A 23,667-nucleotide genomic window follows, 5' to 3' on the forward strand; every position below is an offset into this window, starting at 1 on the left:
TATTGAAGAGATTGCAGCGTCATACAGCATAATACGCCATCGGCGGAAGCCTGTGAGTGAGATGATTTTCCTCCTCCCTTTTTCCATCTCATTCAGTGAGGACACCGTTTCCATACCGGCATGATAGCTTGGCAGTCTGCGGAGCGGTGAGCTTTTTCTTAGGTTCCTGTCATACTTTGGGATTTGATTTACACATCACCATACAACTGATCAGACATATATTGCTACATTGTATCCGCCATGGCGGTAGATGTCGAGGACTCTGTCTGTTTCTCAATGGGAGAAGAGAGCCGCATCAGCTGTACCTAACTTAGCGCTCTATACACAATACAAAGATTCTTTGCTACCCCAGTACAAGGTTCCATTCCGAGGATTATCCAGCCTCAGTCTGATGAAACGTCTAGTTTTGGATCACACTTCTCTATCCCACACTGAAGACTAAATAGCGGGACTGTTTCTGCATTACACGCTGTATTGTGTGTGCCTTTTTCTACTGAGCCATCGGTCTTGCAACACAGCAGACACTTACCCTAGCATATTCATTTATTTCAACTCCGTTGTTTAGGATGAGAGCGTGAAGTTTGAATGAATGTGGTAGCTACCTGTGCCCTGACAACGTTGTCAGATTTCGAATGAATGTGGTGGAGGTGCATTTTTTATCTGTTGAATTTAAATTTGTGTTTTTTTCTCAATAAAATAATGTTTCTAGCACCGGCTGTCTCTCTTTGAAGATTCCTTTTGGATTTTATCATTTTTCTATATATGCTGCCTCTGATCTAGAGAGACACACCTCATTGGTTGATTTTTTCCAATGCGGCGACGGTGTTCTTTTTCTGAATTGAGGAGTTTTCTTTACTGCACCTCTTCAGTTCCCAACAATGATTAATTTAAATAATCTTTATTTTTTTCTCAATTAAAAAAAATATTACTTTAAAACAGTATATGACACATTTTATGTACCTTACACAAATCACTTATTACGTTATATTGCTTCCCCTCCCCCCTCATCCCACCTCCACCATCCAGGGCCGTCTTTAATATTAATTGGACCCCGGGCAAAAAATTTCTTGGACCCCCCCCATGCAATTTCACTCTCCACCTGCTCTAAGACATACAATAAATAGCAGCTAGACTTAAAATCAGTTTACTGTATCAGATCAAGTAGAAATTGCGATTGGTTGCCAGCAGTTACAGCATATCATTACTGCTTAATGACTGGTTGCTAGAGGTTACAGCACACATTATGGCTCACTGATTAGTTGCTAGAAGTTACAGCACATCATCTTCTCACTGCAGGGGAGCATGCTATACATATAAATGCCGCCTTTATTTACATATCAATGCCACCGGCTGCAGCAATTTATTTAGTATGGCTGCCACTATTTACATATGAATGCCGGTTATTTACATGTAAACACAGGGTCTGCAGGTGAGTCATCTGTACACAATAGGGCAGAGCTGGGCAGCATTAGTAGCAGCACTTCACACTGAGATATCGGGACACAGCACAGGATTAAAACTTCAAGGAACAAGGGAATTTAAACTGGGATAGTTGGCAAGTATGAGGCAGCTGCTTTGGGCCCCACAACAATGACAGGGCCCAGGGCAGCTGTCCCTTTTGCCCTGCCTTAAAGATGACCCTGCCACCAACACCATCCAATCCAGATATTACCTTGCAAATGAAGAAGTGATATAATCCCTGTCCTGCAAACACCCTGTATGGGGACAGAGCTGAGGGTGGGACCCAGCAGGTCCTCCTACTACAGGCTGACTGTTGAAAACTACAGACCATTCATCCTGAGCAAGTATGCAGTCTGCTCACATAATTTGTAATAAAAACATATTTGCCATTCTGAAGCTTCCCTCCAACCATATTGCATATTATATATGTACTGAGATTTTGTACTTGCCAAATATGCTGCAGATATCTCCCTCCATTGAGTCTGGCTGTAACCATTTTAACTGTGAGCAGCTGAAGCTGCTGCCTCTTCACTTTCTGGATTTACACAGATACACAAAGGCACACCTCCAGCTCAGCAGCACTCATTGGTCCTCTTATGATGCAACCCCCCTGCCTTCCTGGCAAACTCTCACAAGAGTGAGAGATAAAGCTGTGCATGATGTCATAAGCCTAGGCTTTTTACCAGACAAGAAACAGGAAGCTGGCTGTACAAGTTATTTACTGGCAGAAAAAAAAATGTTTTACTATCCAAAGTTAAAACAACAAGGGCAGAGGATTTAATAGATGGAAAGATGAAAAATAAATTGAAGTTCCCCTTTAACATTGGAAACTGGTGTACAAAAGCAAAGTTCAAGAGTTGCTTCATGCTGAATTACTGTACAGACCTGTTCAAAAAGGACACCAAAATGTAGGTAAAATACACGTCTCTTGTATATAGACAATATTTGTTTGGCCTGAAGTTCAGTTTTAAATCATACAATGGTTTCTTAAACTTCTTAAAGACTCTGGTGGTAAAATGCTACTTTCCCATGAATTCCCTAGTTACCTCCTACAATTTTTATTAGGTAGCATAGTTCTCTTTGTGAAATCCTAACCCTAAGGAAGGGGTGTCAAGCTCAATTTCACTGTGGGCCTCATCAGCATGATAGTTTCCCTCATAGGGCCCATTATATCTGTAATGCCTAGTATACACTGCTATTTTTTTCTTTTCGATCAACGAAAAAAAGCTCAGCTTGGAGCCATTGTACTAACAATCTGATGTTAGTACAACAATCTCCCCTGCTGTTCTATTGTGTTCTGATGGGGGAAGAACCCCCCCCCCCCACCAGAACACTCTGGCCAGCGCTCTCAGCCATTGGCTGAGAGCACTGATCGGGAGCCGGTTGGCAGACTTTTTTGGTCATACCCCTTCCACAGAATCAGCTGCACATGGGCTGAATATTGGTCGGTTTCTATTAAACCAGCCAATGCCGCCCGACATTCGGCCCATGTATACGGGGCTTAAGACTATATAAATGTATCAAGGGCTTTTTTTTCCAAGAGCATAAGTGCAACCACAACCCCCTGCCAAACTGCATCAAATGGTGAGGGTGGCCAGTTTGCAAAGTGAGAGGATCTTAAAGGGGCAAAAAATATCAGGAATGCATTTTGTGCAGAGTTTAGGGATGCACTATGTACAGAGTGCTGAGTTCAGAGGTGTGCTACATACTGGGTGCAGGGTTCAGGGATGCGCTATGTACAGAGTGCAGTTTCAAAAGGTGCCTTATGCAGAGTGCTGAGTTTGGGGGTAAAAAAATGCGATGAGTGCGAGGACCACATGAAATGGCCTGGTGAGCAGGGTTTGGCCCACGGGCCTTGTGTTTGACACCTGTGCCCTAGGGGATAGGAATATCCAGAAGATCAGTGTGAGAAAGGAACAAAACCAGCTACTACATGGAAGCCATCAGGTTACTTAACCCACCTATAGCTAAAATATTCCTTCTAGGTTGACTGTCCTTCAAACTTTTTAAAATAACACTTGTATCCGATATAAACTACCATTCACATTACAAATTGAATATCTTAAATGTAGTGTTTAAATGAAGGCTTGGCTATTAACAGGCAACAAAGATGGTTCTTAATATGATATATCAGATCCCTATGGACTTGTACTACAATAACCAACAAGATCGAAGCCTACATAGAAAGGCAAGTCAGAGGGTGACAGTTTGAAGCTGGCTGGTGGTTGTGAGCAGCATAAACAGTCCTTAAAACTATATTGATAAACAAGGCCCCCTTCACAACCCCTGTGTGCAAAATGAAGTGTTATCCTACCTTTATTGATTTTATTTTGTTCCATGATGCTGTACTGCATCGGGGCAACATCCGGCTTGTGTTGAGCTGATGGTTTCCAGTGTTTTTCATCCATGTCTCCACTTGATGAGTTGATGTTGTTGCTTATGTTTGACTGAATAAGCTGAGTGGTGGCATAGGGAGTGGGCTGCCCTGCTGTGGGTACAAAACGTCCGTCCTTCAGATTTGGACTGTTAAAGGTTTTCATCTCATTTATTTTGTTGCTTAAGTCCACATCACCATAGACAGCAGAATCAGGCACCATCAAGTTGGTCTGCTTGTTATCCAGTTGGTTGTTGTAGTTTGCTATGCAATCGGCTAAACCAAACACACACAAAAAAAATACAAGAGTGGTGAGCTTTCACATACAACTATGAGTGATATTGTCATCTTTAGTGGCAAGGCAGTAAAAAGAAGTGTAATGTTCTTCACTTGTTGGGATAATTGTGATGGCTGGGCCACTTACTTTGTTCTTTGCAGGGACAATAATGAGGACCCTAGGTAGTCGTACTTAAATGCTATCAAACAGTGAAATGAGAACAATCAAGAAAAAAGGGACCAGTGCTTGTGCAAGGATGGGCAGATATCTCCCCACCCTATGTTCTCTGGGATGTGTCTGTCTATAACTACAGGATGGACTACTAAACACAAATCCTGGATGTTTACCAGAATCATATTTAAACAGATTATATGCTTAATATGTATAATATATACACTGTGAGGTATATATAAAGGTTTGGTAGGCAGAAATATTCAGATCTTTATAAGAACACAATATATACATAGTCTTCGCATGTTATATACATGGAAATTACAAAAAAAACAGATTTGAAACCTTCTATGAGGCCGGTAAGACCTAAAATGATACCAGATATAGCAAGTACAGTATATAATATCCAAATGCTACTCATTCTAAGTTTTTGGCCTGAAAACATCTATATGTTTAACCTTGAATTTCTGTACCTCCTCGCTGATTAGAGGCAATTAAATCCCCAGCATATCATTTAAAAAGCACTTTAATATGTCTGATTCAAATTAACATTCCTCCATATAATTTTTCTGTGGTGGTATATTTAAAATGTTATACGTTTCCATAAAACTGGTGCTTTTCATTTACAATCTCTGGCAGAGCTGCTTATGGGGACATTACCTGCGAAAAATTAAAATATGGGACTGGATTTTCATTTTACAAAGTGCCTATACCTATTAGAATGAAAGAATTTTCCAGTTACAATATAGAGATGCACAACTAAAAGGATTGAGATTTGGAAGAAGCATTGTAACTCCATAAGTATTTCATTAAACCCCCCAAAAAAAGCATATGCTCTAACACAATGCACCTCAGCAGCTGGGTGTGAGTTTAAAATAACCTTTCTTGGCATTTATTCCACACTTGCAGAGGGACAATAATGACTGATCTTACCTGGTCGGCTGTAAGTGGCCAGATTATTATCACTGCTCCCATTCCCAGATGTACAGCAGTTAATGGGGCAGTCATTGTGGCTGTTCCCAGTGTTTGGCCAAGTATCAGCAAGCCATGGCTGGGTTGCAGGTTCTGCAATATTCAGGAGTCCCGGTCTGTAAAAGGTCAATAAAGAAAGATAAGTAAACACAAATAGAAAGCTGTTTCTAGTTTATGACAAAAGTTGAACAAATTAAAATAACCAATCTGTGCCCAAGACACTATTGACCTGGTCAAGCCTTGGTGGTGGTGGCCTTGTTACATGATGCTGTGCTTTGTGTCCTTCACAACCACTGAAATAAGGTACGGAACAAAGGCCATCTAAATGCAGCCCATATGACTGTTATGCCCAGAAGCATATATTTCTTCCCTTTGGTTGCAAAATGATAGGTACAAAATAGATTAAACATACAATTCACGGATATGTGTTAGAAGTCTGGCATATATTGTGGAGCTACATTTACATTTTGGAGTAGAAGGCCCAAGGTCAACTAGCACTCATGTCAATTCGCTAGTGATAGGGCGAGTAAAATAAAATCAAAGCGACCGCTCATCTGTTTCTATGCATTACTCCCTGGCTGGGGGGGACCAGTGAAGTGTTGCTCTATTGCTGCTGTCTAGATTATGAGCGAGATTATGGAGAGTTTCAGACAGCAAAGGGGCGACACTATAGGAACAAGTAAGTGTTCTGTTTAGCAATTATGTTGCTGGCACATTTCAAACAGAATGTTAATGGTGCCTAAGTATCACACACGCCTCTGTATTGGGATAGCATTCTAAAAGGAGCTTGAGGCCTTGCCGAGTACACTGTTTCTGATCACCCCACTGCATCAAATTAAAAAAAACAATAGTCTGTAAAAAGGCTTTCTGGGTTAAAATATAGATTTACAATTCTTTACTTTTTAACCCGACTGTGAATAATAACAGAGGTATTTATGGCAGACTTTAGAAGCCCTGTATGACCTTCCCAAAAATGACTTGTAAAGCCCTTTCTGACTATAAGTATTATCTGACGATTAAACAGACACTTGCTGGTTTTATGAACACTTTAGGACAGTGTAGAAATTAATTCCCACTTTACAGGTTGCATACAAAGCTCACCTGAGACCCAATTACAGGTCACATTTACTGGTAGCAATAATCGAAGGAGCCCAGGAGAGTGGACGGTGGACAGCATTCCTGTCTATGTTAGACTTTTACTACATTGCTTTAAATGAGCTTTAAGTTTTATTTGTTTGACTTGGTTCACTTAGTTTTAAAGAACAAATACTGGCAATCTAGCAGCAAATACTACCTCTTGTCCCAGAATTTTATAGGGATGTCGACCGGCTATGTTTGGAACAAGCACATGAAATTTACAACAAGACCCATAAATAAAAACCAGCATTCAGAAAAGCTGCAGGGTAGTCGACAGTGACAAATAACGTTAGCAGTCATTTTTAGAACTGTGCAAAAAAAAATTGTCACCCAGAATATGACTAGATTTTTGGATCATTTTCATACAGTAGTGGTTGATACAACATCTACCCCTTATAAAGAGCCTTATTCTAGGTCCAGGCTATGAATGTGACAAGTTCAGCCTTTGCCAGAAGTGAGGCAATGGGGGTTATTTACGAAAAGGTAAATTCACTTTGCACTACAAGTAGCACAGCTACCTTCCCCAAAGTCACATCACAGTTGCACTGCATTGATGTGACATTGAAATCAATCTGATTTCCATTGTTATGTGATTCTGTGTAACTGAAGTCACATCTGAAATTGCACTAGTGTGAACGAGGCTAAAGAAGTCTGTAGCGGTAGTAGCAAAAAAAAAACTTTATGACCTAAATTGTCTCGGCTAAGCTTTGTTACAGGCTGGCGAAGATTGGGTTTTACTGTGAAAATAAGGTGTTTGATACTCTTATTGCAATAAAAAAAAAGAGAGAGTGGTTTCCTATCAACAGCTTGAACAAGATACAATCTAGGCACAAATCAAGGCAGTTATGCCTCAGTACAATTAGTTGTACAGGTGTAACAGATAATGAGAATACGCCAGCATGGCAGATACCACAAGCAAGCTCATTAAGAAAAGACTGAAATCCCAATAGCAGCTTAACATGCTGACCCCAACATCACAAGGTTAGCACTTGCAATTGCTGAAAGCCTTATCAGCAACTCAAATTGCCATTTGATGTTCTAAACGGGCTACCCAAGGTTCCCACACTAAACCTATACAGGTTCCTCAAGGCTTCTCAAGTTTCACTGTATGTACACTGCAGAAGCTCAATAGAAGAAAAGGGATTGACTTATTTGAATATTTTCCATTGCCTGTCCTTCACCTATCACTTTACTAAGCCAGGATGTTGCTGAAGCTACCAATAGAAGGAAATGAGGAAGAACTTGGCTCCCGGCCTACTGAGTAGCCAACATCCCAGTCAATCCAGCTTTGGACTCCTTGTGGTTGATTTACTAAAGACAACTCCACTTGGAAGTGCAGTCCCTGTAGAACTGAGGGGGAGATCGAAATGAGGGGAAGCTCTGCTGATTTCTATGATCCAATCATGTGCAAGCAAAAATGCTGATTTTTATTTTCTTTGCATGTCCCCCTTATGGGCCATATACACGAAATTATTTTCCGACAACAAATATTGGATGTGAGCTTGTTGTCAAAGTCCGACCGTGTCTATGCTCCATAGAACATGTGTTGTCAGAATTTCCAACAACAAATGTTTGAGAGCAGGATCTAAAATTTTGTGTACACAATTCCGACGCACGAAAGTCCACGCATGCTCGAAATCAAGCAGAAGAGCTGCACTGGCTATTGAGCTTCATTTTTCTCGGCTCGTCATACATGTTGTACGTCACCGCGTTCTTGACGTTCGGAATTTCCAACAACATTTGTGTGACAGTGTGTGTGCAAGACAAGTTTGAGCCAACATCCTTCGGAAAAAAATCCATGGTTTTGTTGTCGGAAAATCCTATCATGTACATAGAATTATATCTACAGAGACTGCACTTCCACGTGCACTTGCAGTCCAAAGTGGAGTTCCCTTTAGCAAATAAACCCCCCGTTTTTTGTTTTTTTTGTAGATGATAGGTTCACTTTAAGTGAACAGCCTTAGGCACTTTTACTCCAGCGCCTTCCTTTCAGAATAAAGAATGTCTGCTTGGTTTACAAAATCACTTCTAGGGAAGCATTTGTCAGTAAAACCCAGCTCTATAAAAAGGCCAGAAATCATGTAGTTTAAATCAGTGTGATATATGAAGGAAGGCTTGACAGCAGCCAGGTCAGGAGAACACACAAAAAAGCAAAGATTTGCCCTTTTAATCATCTTGAACTTCATTCATGTACATTTACATCCAGAATAGAAAGCGAGGGCCCTCTGAATACCACGAGCCACATATTAATGTTAACAGTTCTATATACTGTCTAGTGTTTTGGTCAACATGAACATTTGTCATAATTAGGTAGCATATCCAATAAATGGCAACAAACAAACAAAAATAGCAAATATTTTAATATAATACAAATATAATACAGTATCAGTCAGTAAGGCTCCATTCACACTTGAGAAAATCAATTTACTGGTGTTTTTATGGCATTTTTTTAAACTTTTTTGCAGCTTTTTACAAGTTTTTTATATTTTTTATTTTTTTAAGCGTTTTAGAAGCATATTACAAGCATTTTACAGCTTCCGGCATTTTTGTTTAGCCAATATAAAACACCAGGGTGAGGAGAGAGAGAGGAGATTAGGGGTGGAGAGCTGCCGTTTAAGCAGAAAACGAACAACAAAGCGCTCATAAAATGTAAAAGTCAGGCGTTTCTATTGAAGTATATGGGGCCAAAAACACTTGTAATCTGCCCAAAAAAAAGCTCATGTACTTTTTTGAGCTTCAGGCGTTTTGCTTCAGGTGACAGCATGATCAGATGTGAACAGGGGCCATTGAAATGAATGCATAGCTCCCAACTGTCCCTGATTTTGAGGGACTGTCCTGATTTGGAGCAATGTCCCTCGTTCCTCCTCATTTGTCCCTCATTTTGGTTTGATCTATATAGATGTATAAATTCACTTTTTATCTATCAAAAAGGAGTTTTCCAGCATTATACCTTTCATCTGATTTCTAAATTGCTGCATTTATAAATTCCAAAAGCCAATATAAAGAAATAGTAGTGGCAAAAAAAGCACTTGCGGGTTTAACCAATCTTCTTTTTTGTACAATTCCACTTTAGGCTGGGTTTACACTGCAGCGGTTTATGAGAATGGATGTGATTCGCACCACACTGCAGTGCAAATTACATCCGATCTCTGTGCGATGCAAGTTCAGCCATACAGATAGTATGGCTGAATTCGCATCACGCACGGCCCAGGATGCTTTTTTTGGTCCGCAGCAGAATCGGATCGCATGGGTGTTCACACCATGCGATCCGATTCCTGTCCGAGTTTGCAGATCGCACTGCGATATGTGAACTGATCTGGGGGTGTCATTAACGTTTCACTGACACTCCCAGCAGTTCGCATAGGGCAGTGTGAACTGCCGCCGGGAGGTATGCGATGCGGGAACCCGCCGCGGATTTGCGACGTTCCCGCATCGCTGCAATGTGAACTCAGCCTTAAGGGGGCATGGCAAGGGGTGTGTCCTATGCCTGCATACTTTTGCTGATAGGTGTCCCTCATTTCCATCTCAAAAAGTTGGGAGGTAGGTGAATGGGATTTGGCTTGTTGAGCATTTTAGAGCTAAAAGCTTCAAGCAGAAAATCGCTCAGTTTTTAGAGAAAGCCTGAGCCTGATTTTTATTTATTTTTTTCAAGAGTAAAATAGTTGAGGAAAAGAAAGTGCAGCAATAAAAAGATATGAACCTTCACCGAGGCTACATTGAGCCAGGAAACACAGTCCATTTTCCAGTGTACACCTCCCTTACCCTCTAGAATATGTTCCAGTATCCATGTTTAACTTTTAGCTTGTTCTTGGAACAAAAAAAAAAACAATTATTTTGCTTTTTGCTGCAAAAAACTAAAATGGATGGATTTCAGGACAGCAAAGGCTCTGTGTTATCAGTCCAAACAGGAAAGTAGGACAACACTAGATTTCTAACATATCCACAGGTATTAGTTTCTGTATGTGTAACGTTTCAAAGAACTAGAATGTAGGGAAACGTAGGTGTATTGGAGAGAAGTCAACGTTGACCCACTTCTGCAACCGCTAATTGCTGCCTGTGTCTGACTTCAATGCTTTAAAATATAACCAAGGGCACAACTTTTCTTTTTAGTTTTGAACAGAATGAAGAGGGTCTGTCTATGCCCCCATTAGGGAGATTCACCTTCTCTATTTGTCCTGTTTACCATTATCATTGAGAGTGAAAGTAAAATAAAATCCAAAATGTTCGGTTGTCCCCATAAAAGTAATAGAAGGGAAATCTTCCAATGGGGACACTAGTTTGAATGGCCTGGGGGTCCCCAATGTATTCCCTTCATTTGTAGAGATTTGTTCTGTTTCCTGTTTTGGCTATGGGACAAGAATTGAAAGTAAATCTCCAAAATGGGGCACTGGGGCACAGATGGCAAAAAATAAACAAACATGGGTTATAATCTTTCCTCACCCTATCCAAAATAGAAAAAAAAGTTTTGCCTATAGTTCTACTTTAACCATTTGCCGACCACCTGCCGTCATACTGCAACAGGCCGGCTGGTTTCCGCGAATCTCCGTAGCTGTATGTCGGTCCCTTCAACAGCTATAGCAGGCACTGCACGGCGGGGGAGCTGATGCACATGGCTGGCGGCCACAATGTCCACCAGCGATCGCTCCACAAAGAGCCAAAACGGGGTTCTGTCAATGTAAACAAACAGATTCCTATTATGACAGGGACGTACAGAGTGATCGTCTGTTCCTAGTGCAGGAGCAGCGATCTTTCTGTACTCCCAGTCAGTCCCCTCCCCCTACCATTAGAAACACTTCCCAGGGAACACATTTAACCCCGTGTTTGCCTCTTAATGTTAACCCCTTCCCTGCCAGTGACATTTATATGTAAATGTTACTGGTCACAAAAAAGTGTCAAAAGTGTCCGATCTGTTCGCCGCAATGTCGCAGTCCCGCTAAAAATCACTGATCAACGCCATTACTAGCAAAAAAAATAAAAACATTTATAATAAAAATGCCATAAATCTATCCTCTATATTCTAGACACTATAACCAATCAATATACGCCTATTTAAATATTTTTTACCAAAAGTATGTAGAAGAGTACATATTGTCCTAAACTGATGAAGATTTTTTTTTTTAATTTTGTGAATATTTATTATAGCAAAAAGTAAAAAAAAATGTTTTGTTTTTTTAAATTGTGGGTATTTTTGTGTTCATAGCCCAAAAAAGAAAAACCGCAGAGGTGATCGAATACCACCAAAAGAAAGCTCTATTTGTGGGAAAAAAGGACATTAATTTTGTTTGGGTACAGTGTCGCATGACCGCGCAATTGTCAGTTAAAGTAACGCAGTGCTGAATCCCAAAAAATTTCTTGGTCATTAAGGGGGTAAATCCTTCCGGGCCTTAAGTGATTAAGGAGTTAAAGAGCACGGGTTAACACAATGCAAAAATGATGCACACGCTTTTCATGGTTTCATAAACAGTACAACTAAACTGAGCATCATTAGTGATAGGGGTTAAAGCGGTTGTATACCTGCACATCTAAAAAAATAAAAAAATAAAAAAAATAAAAACCCTGCAAGGCAAAGGCATAAGGATCTAGTATGCACTGCATACTAGCGCATTATGAAATACATACCTTAGATTGAAGCCCCCCCCCCATATTGCAGCCCAATCCGCGCCGAGGGAGCTGATATCTTTCCCTCTGCGTTTCTTCCTGGTTCGTGGCTCCGGCGCTGTGAATGACTGGAGCTGCGATGACGTCACTCCTGTGAGGTCCGGCAGCACCCAGGCATCTAGGCATTCATAGCGCATTTGCGCCGCTGACATCAGCGGCTGCATGCAAAGGGAATATCTCCTAAACCGTACAGGTTTAGGAGATGTTAATTTTACCTACAGGTAAGCCTTATTATAGAAAGCCTTATTATAAGAAAACTCTATGGAAAAGGCCTTCAAGCGTATTGGCCATGGTGCCTAAAAAGCTGGGCAATAAAACTGGCGAGACATACATATATACATTAAGGATGGTGGGAAAGGCTGTGTGTATTTCTCTTATTTAGAATTCCATGTAGCCTTAATATGCAGAATATAAAAGGACACTATGCTGCACTTTTTTAATCCAAAGACCTTTCCAGGAACAAAAATTTTGCAGAACACACTTTCTACACCTGGAGCCTGGTGACTGGAAATTGGGGTCAGTAAGCAAACCAGTTTTCGATCATTAACCTGATCTACTCACTAAAGAAGCCTTGCTGCTCCATTGTACTACGCACCTCTGTTATTCCTTTTGTGATAAAAGAGCTCCCTCTGGTGGCTGCCAAACTCAAATTTCAGAAAACGGGTCTTCACTTAATTATGTGCACATATTTAGTTTGGTAAATAAACACATGTTTGCTGACAGATAAAATCAGCAACATGCTGTTTGCATCACTTAATTATGCTGAATATACGCCAGAAAAATAATAATAAATAAAATATGAGGTAGACTCGTGCAGGTCGAATCTTCAAAGGACACATAAAAGAAGATTTAAGCTCCTCAGTAAAACACAGAGCCTGCAGCACGTTGTTCCCTATAAAAACAGAATGACAAAGGATATGTATGTTTTTGTCAGGAAATATATATTTTCTCACCTTCCCGCACTGCTTACAGCTTCCCCGCCTCGCTGATACGCCACTGTAAAAAGAAAGAATACCTATGTTTGAAAATAATGAACACAAAGAAAAATTCTAAGCGACAACATTCAGCTATGACTAAATAAAGATACAAGATGGATGGCGGTGATCTCTATTAGCCGTGTTGTTTGGTCAATCAACATATGCTAATATACAATTTATCTAACATATTCAGTATGTTATTTCTTTTCAGAATCTATTCTGCTTCAAGCAGCTGATAACGGGAGCGATAAATCTTTAAGATGGAAGAGAAATGCAGAGAGCATGACAACCTGTTTTGATGCGAGATTGATCGCTGAGATTCTACTGTGTCATTTCTAGCATAACTGATCGCTTGTTCTGCTCAAGGACAGCTTGGAAAATAAACAAGAATTTATTCTTGAAAACAAAAGCAGAATTGTTCAAATAAGCTATTTTCGGTCATGCTAGTCGCTAAGGTCGGCCATAGATGGTTTGAATCTCAGCCGGTTCAGCAGGAACCAGCCGAGATTTGAACCATGTTTGGGCAAGATGAATGTACCAAGTTGGCACAATCAGCCTGATGAATTATTCATGTGATTATCGCTATCAGCTGGCATAGCCGCTATCAATAATCAATTTCTTCTCCTGGCTTCCCCTACCCAGAAGAATACAATAGCTCGGCAGGAAGGATTCCCCTGTCAACGCTGTCAACACCATGGTTGCAGGAAAGAAATTTGCTCAGTGTATAGCCTGCATAAGCCCATATGGTACTTTTACCATAAGATACAATCTCAGCCTTTGCAAAAATTCTTAACCCTTTTAGCTCAGAGGAACCCATGAAATAATTTTCAGGCCTTATGGAAAACCTGCTCATATATATTCATCAGGGGATAAGAATTTTTTTTTTACATTGGTTGTTGGCCAGAATACCCCCTTACAGTATTGGTCACCATAACACCCTTACAGAGAGCTAAAAAAAAGCTGCCAAGAGATGTTAGACCCAAAACTATGCAGGCACCATCAGAGGGAAGGTCAGTCAGCCACAGATCAAGGAGCCCCTAGCACCCTCTGGAGGAAACATGATTAAGAATGGCTGTACTATCTATTGATTATACAGTATAAAGTAGGGAGGCACCAATGCCATTTTTTTAACACCGAGTATGAGTTTTTTTAAGTAATTCCTGCTGATTTCAGCTGAAATGTCATTGGTTGTTAAGGACATGGAAGCTCTGTTCTTTAACAACCGATAATTGGTAGCATGCTTTTGTTTACATTTCAACTGTCAGCAGTGGAATACCACTGACAATTGAAAGGACCAAGCCTGGAGGTATCAGTTTCTAGTATCGAAGAATTTGCACACGTACTGATACTCGTACAAATGCTTAGTATCAGCACTGATGCTAGTATCGGTATCGGTGTAACCCTGATATTACGTGAATATTCCAGATCATCTGGGACTTTATCTATGTTATGATGCCTATGTTCTTCCATTATGCTTGTACAGGGTCTTGAGTTACCTTAGTTATCAGTGGGAAGAATATTCCCATATTCCGATATTTCCTTACAGCACTGGTCACCATGTCACCCTTACAGACAGCTAATAAAAGCTGCCAAAAGCTGGCAGTCCGCTGGACCAAGTCCATCGAAAAGTCCGGTCGTGTGTATGCGCCATTAGTTTAGATAATGTTCAAACAGAAGAGGCGTATAGCTCCCGTTGACTGCCATAGACAAACCTAATGGCATCAAGAAAATATTGACCTGGACTGTTTTCAAGTAGGGTTGGATTTCACAAAAGCATGTACATACAGACTAATCAAAACAAAATAGGTATATCCATCCACAAAGTTTATTTCACCACCCGGTTTTACAGTGCCAGATAAGGGGAAAAAAAATAAACAAATCACTATCAATAACCAATTATGACTTGTTTTCCATTGTTCTAACTTCTTTACACAGATGGAGATTGCACTTAATTACTCCTTGCACCATGTTAATAAAATCAGCATGCTACAAAAACACAATGAGGAAGAGTAACGAGCAGTAAGGACATGAACCCCCCCCCCCAAAAAAAAAAAAGTGGAGTTAAAAATGTATTTTAAAATATTATGTTCAGTCTTGTTAAGGCATATGGTTGCCCAACATTTCAAATCCCTAATATGTATGATCTGTGTTATTTGTCTCTTTGCATTCAATGCAATGGTCAGACTTGTGCTGTCATGTCCCCCTGCACAATCTAAGTCAATGAAAATCTAAAAGTACACAATTTTTAAATACAGCCTCTTGTTGCCTAACCTAAGCTTGTGGGCTGGTAGCCATTTTATTACTAGGCATTGTTTAATTATTATTACAATTCCAACTGTAGTTTAATATGCTGCTGTTAGTAAGTAATTGGTTACACAGTCATAATCTCAGATAGATTTCAGGTAACCTATAGAAAGTATTAGTTTATTTGGTACATTTAAATCTGACAAAAAAAAAAAGGTGTCCTTGAGTTGTTTTTATGAATTAAAAAGCACTTCACTGCAAACAATGTACTCTATTTTGTATAATTAGGAGGCCTTGTATTTATTGTATGAAAAAAACAAACTTGATTTGAGCGTTAATACAATTTTACAATGTACAATTCCAAGTCTGAGTAATGGACTTTGCGAATGGCACAATTTAGATAATGAAATTAGTGCATAGTGAAGTGTACAAAGTCAAGTTGCATTGAGGTGTTTGGCATCCAAATGAACAGCTAAGCCAGGTATTTCAAATTTTAGTATTTAGCAGTCACTAAAACAATCACAGTTTGTGTCTGCTAATTAACAATAGGTCACAACAGGTTCTGGTTTGCATAGCCTTCAATGTTTTATGAAATCCAAGGAAACTTGTACCAAAAGAATACGGGGGGGGGGGGGGGGCTTTGAAAAATACTAGTTAATTGACTGACTGTGCCTGGCTTCAATATTTTCTGATTCACTGACCTGGAACAACATGCAGAGTCAGATCCTGTAATTAACATACTTGCCCCTAGTCTGTGCCACAAAAAATATTGAATTCTCTATAGCCAGGCACCTGCATTTTAAGAGGGGAGGTCATCATTGAAATTATTATACACCGATCATCTATACCATTATAACCACTGACAGGTACCATCAATAACATTGATTATCTTGTTACAATGACATCTGAAAGTGGGTGGAATTTATTAGGCAGCAAGTAAACATGATGTTTCAGAAGTTGATATGTTGAAAGCAGAAAATAAATGGGCAACCATAAACATTTGAGCAACTTTGACGAGGGCCAAATTCTAATGGCTTAATGACTGGGTCAAAGCAACTGCAAAACTGCAGTGGTTGGCAGGACAGAGGAGGTTACTAATAGCAGAGGAATCAACACAAGGGACACGTCCTTCTCACTGTAAGCTATATCCATTGTGCTGACCTTTCTGGTTTTGATTTTGGCTGCACTTAGACTCTAACATTAATCTTGGGAAGCAAAATTGTGCCTGCAATCATCTGAAGTTTTTACTTCAGTTTGTTTATTAGGATTTCACTAGAATTCACTAAAGGCAAACAGGCCATTCTCTGTGCAAGTGAAGTTGCGTTTTGCAAGGGAATTTGCCTCAGAGCTTAGTGCTTAGAGCTTGTCCACACTGCACTGCAATCAATAGTACATACAATGAAATGCCGCTTGTGAAATTTTAATAAAGTTCTAAGAAAATGTAAATAAAACAAAAGTAAACAGTGCAATGCGCCAGACTGACACATCAGCACTATTCCTAGCAGCGCTAAACACATGGCTGCTGGTGTGAACGCCTTCTAAGAAAAGTAGCCTATGAATGTATGTTGGGAATGTGTGGAGGACTTTACTATATATATATATATATATATATTTATATACCGAGCAAAATTATAAATGCAACAATTTTGTGTTTGCCCTTATTTATTATGAGCTGAACTTAAAGATCTAAATTTTTATATGTACACAAAAGGCCTATTAATCTCAAATATTGTTCACAAATCTGTCTAAATCTGTGTTAGTGAACATTTTTCCTTTGCCAAGATAATCCATTCACCTCATAGGAGTGGCATATCAAATTACTGATTAGGCAGCATGATTATTGCACAGGTGTGCCTTTGGTTGGCTACAATAAAAGGCCAATCTAAAACATGCAGTTTTATCACACAGCACAATGCTACAGATGTTGCAAGTTTTGAGGGAGCGTGCAATTGGCATGCTGTCCACTAGAGCGGTTGCCCTTGAATTGAATGTTAATTTCTCTACCTTAAGCCATCTCCAAAGGCGTTTCAGAGAATTTGGCAGTACATCCAACCGTCCTCATAACCACAGACCATGTGTAACCACACCAGCCCAAGACCTCCACATCCAGCATCTTCACCTCCAAGATCATCTGAGACCAGCCACCTTGACAGCTGCTGCAACAATCAGCTTGCATATCCAAAGAATTTCTGCACAAACTGTCAGAAACCGTATTAGGGAAGCTCATCTGCATGCTTATCGCCCTCATCGAGGTATGGACCTTGAGTGGCCAAAGTCTCACATTTGATGGTGTCTGGCACTTTGGAGAAGTGTTCGCTTCACAGATGAATCCAGGTTTTCACTGAACAGGGCAGATGGTAAACAGTGTGTATGGTATCATGTGGGTGAGCGTTTTTCGGATGTCAACGTTGTGGATCGAGTGGCTCATGGTGGAGGTGGGGTTATGGTATGGGCAGGTTTATGCTATGAACAATGAACACAGGTGCATTTCATTGATGGAATTTTGAATGCACAGAGATAGCGTGACGAGGTCCTGAAGCCCATTGTTGTGCCATTTATCCACGACCACCACCTCATGTTGCAGCATGATAATGCACGGCCCCATGTTGCAAGGATCTGTACACAATTCCTGGAAGCTGAAAACATCCCAGTTCTTGCATGGCCAGCATACTTACCGGACATGTCACCCAATGAGCATGTTTGGGATGCTCTAGATCGGCGTATATGACAGTGTGTTCCAGTTCCTGTCAATTTCCAGCAACTTCACACAACCATCGAAGAGAAATGGACCATCATTCCACAGGCCACAATCAACAACCTGATCAACTCTATGTGAAGGAGATGTGCTGCACTGCGTAAAGTAAATGGTGGTCACACCAGATACTGACTGGTTTTCCGACCACCCGACCCCCACAATACACAAAAAATGCAAATTTTAGGGTAGCCTTTTATTGTGGCCATCCTAAGGCACACCTGTGCAATAATCATGCTGTCTGATCAGCATCTTGATATACCATACCTGTGGGGTGGATGGATTATCTCGGCAAAGGAGGAGTGCTCAATAACACAGATTTAGACAGATTTGTGAACAATATTTGAGAGAACTAGGCCTTTTGTGTGCATAGAAAAAGTCGTAGATGTTTAAATTCAGCTCATGATAAATAGGGGCAAACACAAAAATGTTGCATTTATAATTTTGCTCTATATATATATATATATATATATATATATATATATATATATATATTGCCAAAAGTATTGAGAGCCCCTGACTTTACACACACATGAACTTAAAGAGGAAGTAAACCCTCATGGGTTTACTTCTTCTTTGTCTCCCTGCAAAGGTAAAGCATAATGGGCTGCTATGCATCGTAGCCCATTGTGTGTCACTTACCTGACACAAGAGCCAGCGATGTCACCGCTGTCCCCTGTAGTACGGAGCGTCCATCTTCTTCCAGGTATCGCTGCTCCGGCCACTCTCAGCGCTGGAACAGCGATGACGTCACTCCCATGCATGTGCATGGGAGCCGCCACTAATGGCATATTGCCGTTAGCAGTGGCATGCTGCTAACGGTGATAGTGCGCCTGCACGCCGCTGTCTACGGCGCATGCCCGCGGTGCCTGTCTTTTTGTAAATATCTCCTAAACCACGTAGGTTTAGAAGATATTTCTTGGACCTACAGGTAAGCCTTAATCTAGGCTTACCTGTAGGTTAAAGTAGTTTGTAAGGATTTACAACCACTTTAAATGGCATCCCAGTCTTAGTCTGTAGATTTCAATATTGATTTGGCCCACCCTTTGCAGCTATAACAGCTTCAACTCTTCTGGGAAGGCAGGTGTCCTAAAACTTCTGGTAAAATAATATATATATATATATATATATATATATTTATATACACATATACACACAAATCATTTAGACCTTTAGGCATGTGTTTTAATTCCTTGTATAAGATGGATACACCAATTCTGAAGTGCCCTGGGCCTTCTAGGGTCTAAGGCCCCTTTCACACTGACGATCCGTTCAGGCCCGCCTGTCAGTTTTTCAGGCGGACCTGAACGGGTGCTCCATAGAGCTCTATGGAGCGTCGGATGTCAGCGGTGACATGTCCGCTGACATCCGACCCGCTCCGATCCGAAAAAGTGTGACGGAGGAAAAAGCTATTTTTCCATCCGTCTGCGGATCGGATCGGATGACGACGGGCACTGCGGTCCGTCGTCATCCGATCTCCCATAGGGGAGAGCGGCGCTGTGACAGGTCCGTCCCTGCGCAGTGTGCAGAGACGGAGCTGTCATCTCCCTGCTCAGCGGGGATCGGCGGAGTGATCCCCGCTGAGCAAACGGACATCCACGGGGCGGATCAGAACTGATCCGCCCCGTGTGAAAGGACCCTAAATCTGGCCCTGTTGACTTCTATATAGCACTAACTTTTTTTTTTTTTTGTATTTAGTGTTCAATCTAGTGCCTATGCAATACATTTGCCCCTGTGCTTAAACTTAAAAAATTTAGTATATTGTGTTATTTTCTACACCTGAAGGACCATCCCTAATGGGAGAAATGCACAAGTAGGCGTATAATTGTAACCTCAAGCGATGTCTGCATACACAAAGCAGCATGTTTCCATTGCCTTAAAACATGACACCCACCACCTTTTCTGGCTCACCACATCAAAGCCAATGGCAAAAGCAAAACTGTAATTATGGCTAAATAATTGAAGGTATTTTGGTATGGAGATTGTTCTTCAAATGTCTCTGTCAAAATCCTTAACCACTGCTGAACCAACTGCATCTTGCAATAAATGTGTTGGTTGGTTGCATACACATATACACAGGATGGAGTTGGTTAATCAAAGAGAAGATAGAAGGGGTTATTTCATTAGATCCCCCTTAGAATGGTGTAGTGACGCATTTAGCATTATAGGCTAATAAAATAATTGATACAATGTCTTAACAACCATGAAAAATGCCCATGGCAACCAACATTACTGCAGCATTCCAATGCTGATTTGAAAACGAAGCATCTAACTGATAACAGTGGTTGCTCTAGGCAACTAGAACTAAAAGTATTGAAAAAAAGAAAAATGTATGTCATGTGTTGCTCACGGCAACTAGTCAGCTTTATCTATTAATTCTGCCATAGAAACATCAAAAACTCTGGTTGGTTGCTATTGGCACCACAAACAAATTTCTCACACTTGCCCTTTGCGAGGGTAATCTAACAGATGATGGCCTCATGTGTTACCCCTGGCAACCAATCACATACTTCTTTTTATTTTTAAGCCTGCACAGGAAAAAAAATGGCAGCTGTATAATGTTTGGTTGCCAAGAGCAATGTATTTTTCCTTTTAGACACTTAGAAAAATAAGGCCCTCATATGCACACATTAGCTTTTTCGAAGAATAATCATTATTTTTAGACATTCCGTAGCATGCAAGAGTTAAAAAGGGATTAGCTGCACAGAAAATGCTGATGGATTCTATAGCTATGCCTTCCCCATCTAGGGAGGACTAGGTTTGAAAAACGTCAAATTGGGCCCTTTAGAAGAATTCCAAGCTGGCAGCCTGCAAAGCAGAGATAACTGCTCACAGTGATTACAATAACAGGATTAAAACTTAAGAGGCAGTGTTAAATCTGTCACTGAGGTATTGCTAGCGATGTGAGGGCCTGCCACCAGTGAAGCTAGGCCGCCACTAACAAAATGCAGGCTTAGCAGAAAAATTTCATATTTCCTCCTAACTACTCAACTGAAATTGCATTTTGGTTCCCGTTTTCAATAAAAAAATAAATAAAACGTCTTTACAGGTACAAACATTTACAAACTGCAATGTAATCGTTTTTTTCCCTCAGCGGGATAGAAAGCTGATGGTAATGTTTGAAATGGAATTTTAAACTGAGGTTTCATGTAGCAATTCTTTTTTAATTACATATTTTTGTGGCAGGTTTGTCATATTAAATATAGATAGAGATAAAGATAGATAGATAACTATCCATAGTGGCAGAGTGGTGGTGATTATTGTAAGAATTATTATTGCCAGGAGGAGGAATCAATTTTTTTAATTGGTTACAATTGTGCTTTAAGTAAAATGAAAATAATTTAGAGAATAATGTAGGGTTTATATTTTAGTCCCCATTAGCATTAGTTACAAACTCCCGTTAGCTTATTTACTAAAGGAATTGTTTTAAGCTGACAGTGTAGATCAATTTGTTTCAACCAACCAACCAACCAACCAGTTCAGAGGAAATTTCTAAATTAAAGTGGAAGTAAACCCACCTATCACTTTCAGCCAAGGAAGCTGCCATCTTGGCCTTTGTTTAATCTTCAACTGTCATGATGCTACACATGTGATCAGTTATGACGCCAGCCATTGGATGGTTTGACAGTTTGGTTGAGAGCACAGCCAATATGACAGTTAGCATTCCCGGTATGCCGGGAATGTAACAGTTTTTTTAAACTATTAAATAGATGGGCTTACTTCCGCTTTAAGTATGCACAGACTAGCCATTTTAAAGTCACTTTTAAAAACTTCCCATTTTTCTATTTTATAGAACATTCAAACAAATGAGGTTCATTATACACCTAATTAATGGATGACTGACTTATGCATGGGAAGCGCATCTCTCCCATGTCTAGACTTTAGCTGCATGTATTGCAGTTATATGGAATGGAAACCATTGGCTCTATGACCACATTTGTGCCAGTACATGGTCTTATACCCTCAGGTTCAAGAATAATGTCCTAAAGGTTGGATATGCTTAGCTACTAATTTATTTCCCTTTTAGGTTATTCTCTCTCTCTAAAAAAAGAAGTGCCATGAAAATTGTTGCTGTTAGACAAAACAAAACTCCAATGACAAAAGTTCAGGCACAAAAAAAACCTGGCCAAGTGGCCATACAGCGCTCAAGTTTTGTCTGATTCCTGTGAAATGGCCAACATTTGAGCTATGGGTAGCCCTGCTAACACCATGTGTCTTTACAAACTGCCATTGAGAAAATGAAGAAGATGGGTGGAAAAAAGTCAGCAAAATAGTGACTGCAGCCAATCAACTGCAGCTTACTGTTTGGGTATTCTGACAGACTTGGCTGTCAAAATACAGTAGCCAGCACCCAGAAATTTATCCTTCCTCTCTTGTTTTAATCCTACAATTTTCTCTTGCCCTGTATTGCCAGCTTAGGATATAAAAGAGCCCCCTGTGACGTCATTCAAAAACAGTTGGCAATTTTTTTTTAAAGGTATTTCACAAAAAAAACTTACATATACTGGAATCCTGTTGCTACAAATGTGTGTTTACATTTCTAGTGCAGCAATTCCCAAAAGATTTATTGTGACAGGTAGCAAAAATATCACTATGAAGCACATGCAATGCAACAGATAAGAAAGAGGTGCAAATACTGTATATACCTGTTGGTGTGAAGGTAAAAGACGGGACTGAAAAATCAAAAAAAAAAATGAAATAAAAATCTGGTTATTAAGCTGAAGAAAGAAAGTGCACATATCAAATTAGTAAATCTCAAGCAACATATAGTCAACCAGGCAGCAGCAGGCAACCTTGTGAATGACACACGATGCACAGTGATTGCAGTCTGAGTATGTTGGCATCATTGGCAATTAATTGTTAGTTCAATCTCTATTTCTAATATAAATAATGGAGCCAATACATTACTTAAGAGGGTAGTTTGCAGGGATCATAAATCTCTCCTTAATCAATAATAACTGCAAAATCCACTGTGTGAGTCTATTTCATGCCATGTTCTGGATTCTTACATCGCTTTTGTGGATAACAGGTAGGAATAAACACTTAGATCAGCAATGGTCCACTTTGACATCTTTATATCTACTGGAGAATTTAAAATGTAAGTTCAGTTGAAAGCTAACTAAGGTTAAATCTACTCCCACCCCCATTCTAAGCCTGCACTCTAACCCTGTAAAGAAAAAATTTGTATATACACCTATTCTAAAGCTGCTCCGGTCTGGTCACAGAAGTGATGGCTTCTGTGTAGAGGTGAGATTGTCGACAACGGATACAAATGCTTGGAAGATGACATCACCCATAGGCTTACTATGGGGCATCCGTTTTTGGCTGTCTCTCCCGTACATTGAACCTGCCACTGACAGCTGATCATGGGACCAGAGTGGCTTCAGAATAGGTAAGTAAACATATCTTTTCTTTACAGGGTTAGATAGAATAGGCTTAGAATGGGGGTGGGAGTAGGTTTAGCCTTAGTTAGCGTTTGACTGAACTTCCAATTTAAAGTGTAACTAAAAGCAAAACTTTTTTTTTTAGTTTTGAATGGAGTGGAGAGGGATTAGAGCACCTGTCAGTTTTTGTTGCTGTCTACGCCCCCCGGTTAAGGAGATCTCCCCTTTCTAGTTGTCCTGTTTACCATTATCACTGAAAG

At 40.2% G+C, this 23,667-nt stretch overlaps 1 protein-coding gene across 4 annotated transcripts in view; it reads right to left on the bottom strand.

Annotated features, from left to right (window-relative positions):
- ROBO1 (roundabout guidance receptor 1) overlaps positions 1-23,667 on the bottom strand; it is a 1,605,434-nt gene that overhangs the window by 54,411 nt on the left and 1,527,356 nt on the right. For 3 of the 4 annotated variants that reach the window (XM_077480101.1, XM_077480099.1, XM_077480102.1), the window contains 4 exons: positions 22,670-22,696; positions 13,004-13,046; positions 5,217-5,371; positions 3,776-4,111 (listed from right to left, as the gene is read on the bottom strand). In XM_077480101.1, coding sequence (XP_077336227.1) covers positions 3,776-4,111; positions 5,217-5,371; positions 13,004-13,046; positions 22,670-22,696 — 561 coding nt within the window. The remainder of the gene's footprint in view (positions 1-3,775; positions 4,112-5,216; positions 5,372-13,003; positions 13,047-22,669; positions 22,697-23,667) is intronic. The other variant, XM_077480100.1, reaches the window with a different exon arrangement.

This window comes from Lithobates pipiens, unplaced genomic scaffold (assembly GCF_037356315.1).
Source record: "Lithobates pipiens isolate NorthernLeopardFrog02 unplaced genomic scaffold, aLitPip1_a1.2 Scaffold_16, whole genome shotgun sequence".
Taxonomy (NCBI): Eukaryota; Metazoa; Chordata; class Amphibia; order Anura; family Ranidae; genus Lithobates; species Lithobates pipiens.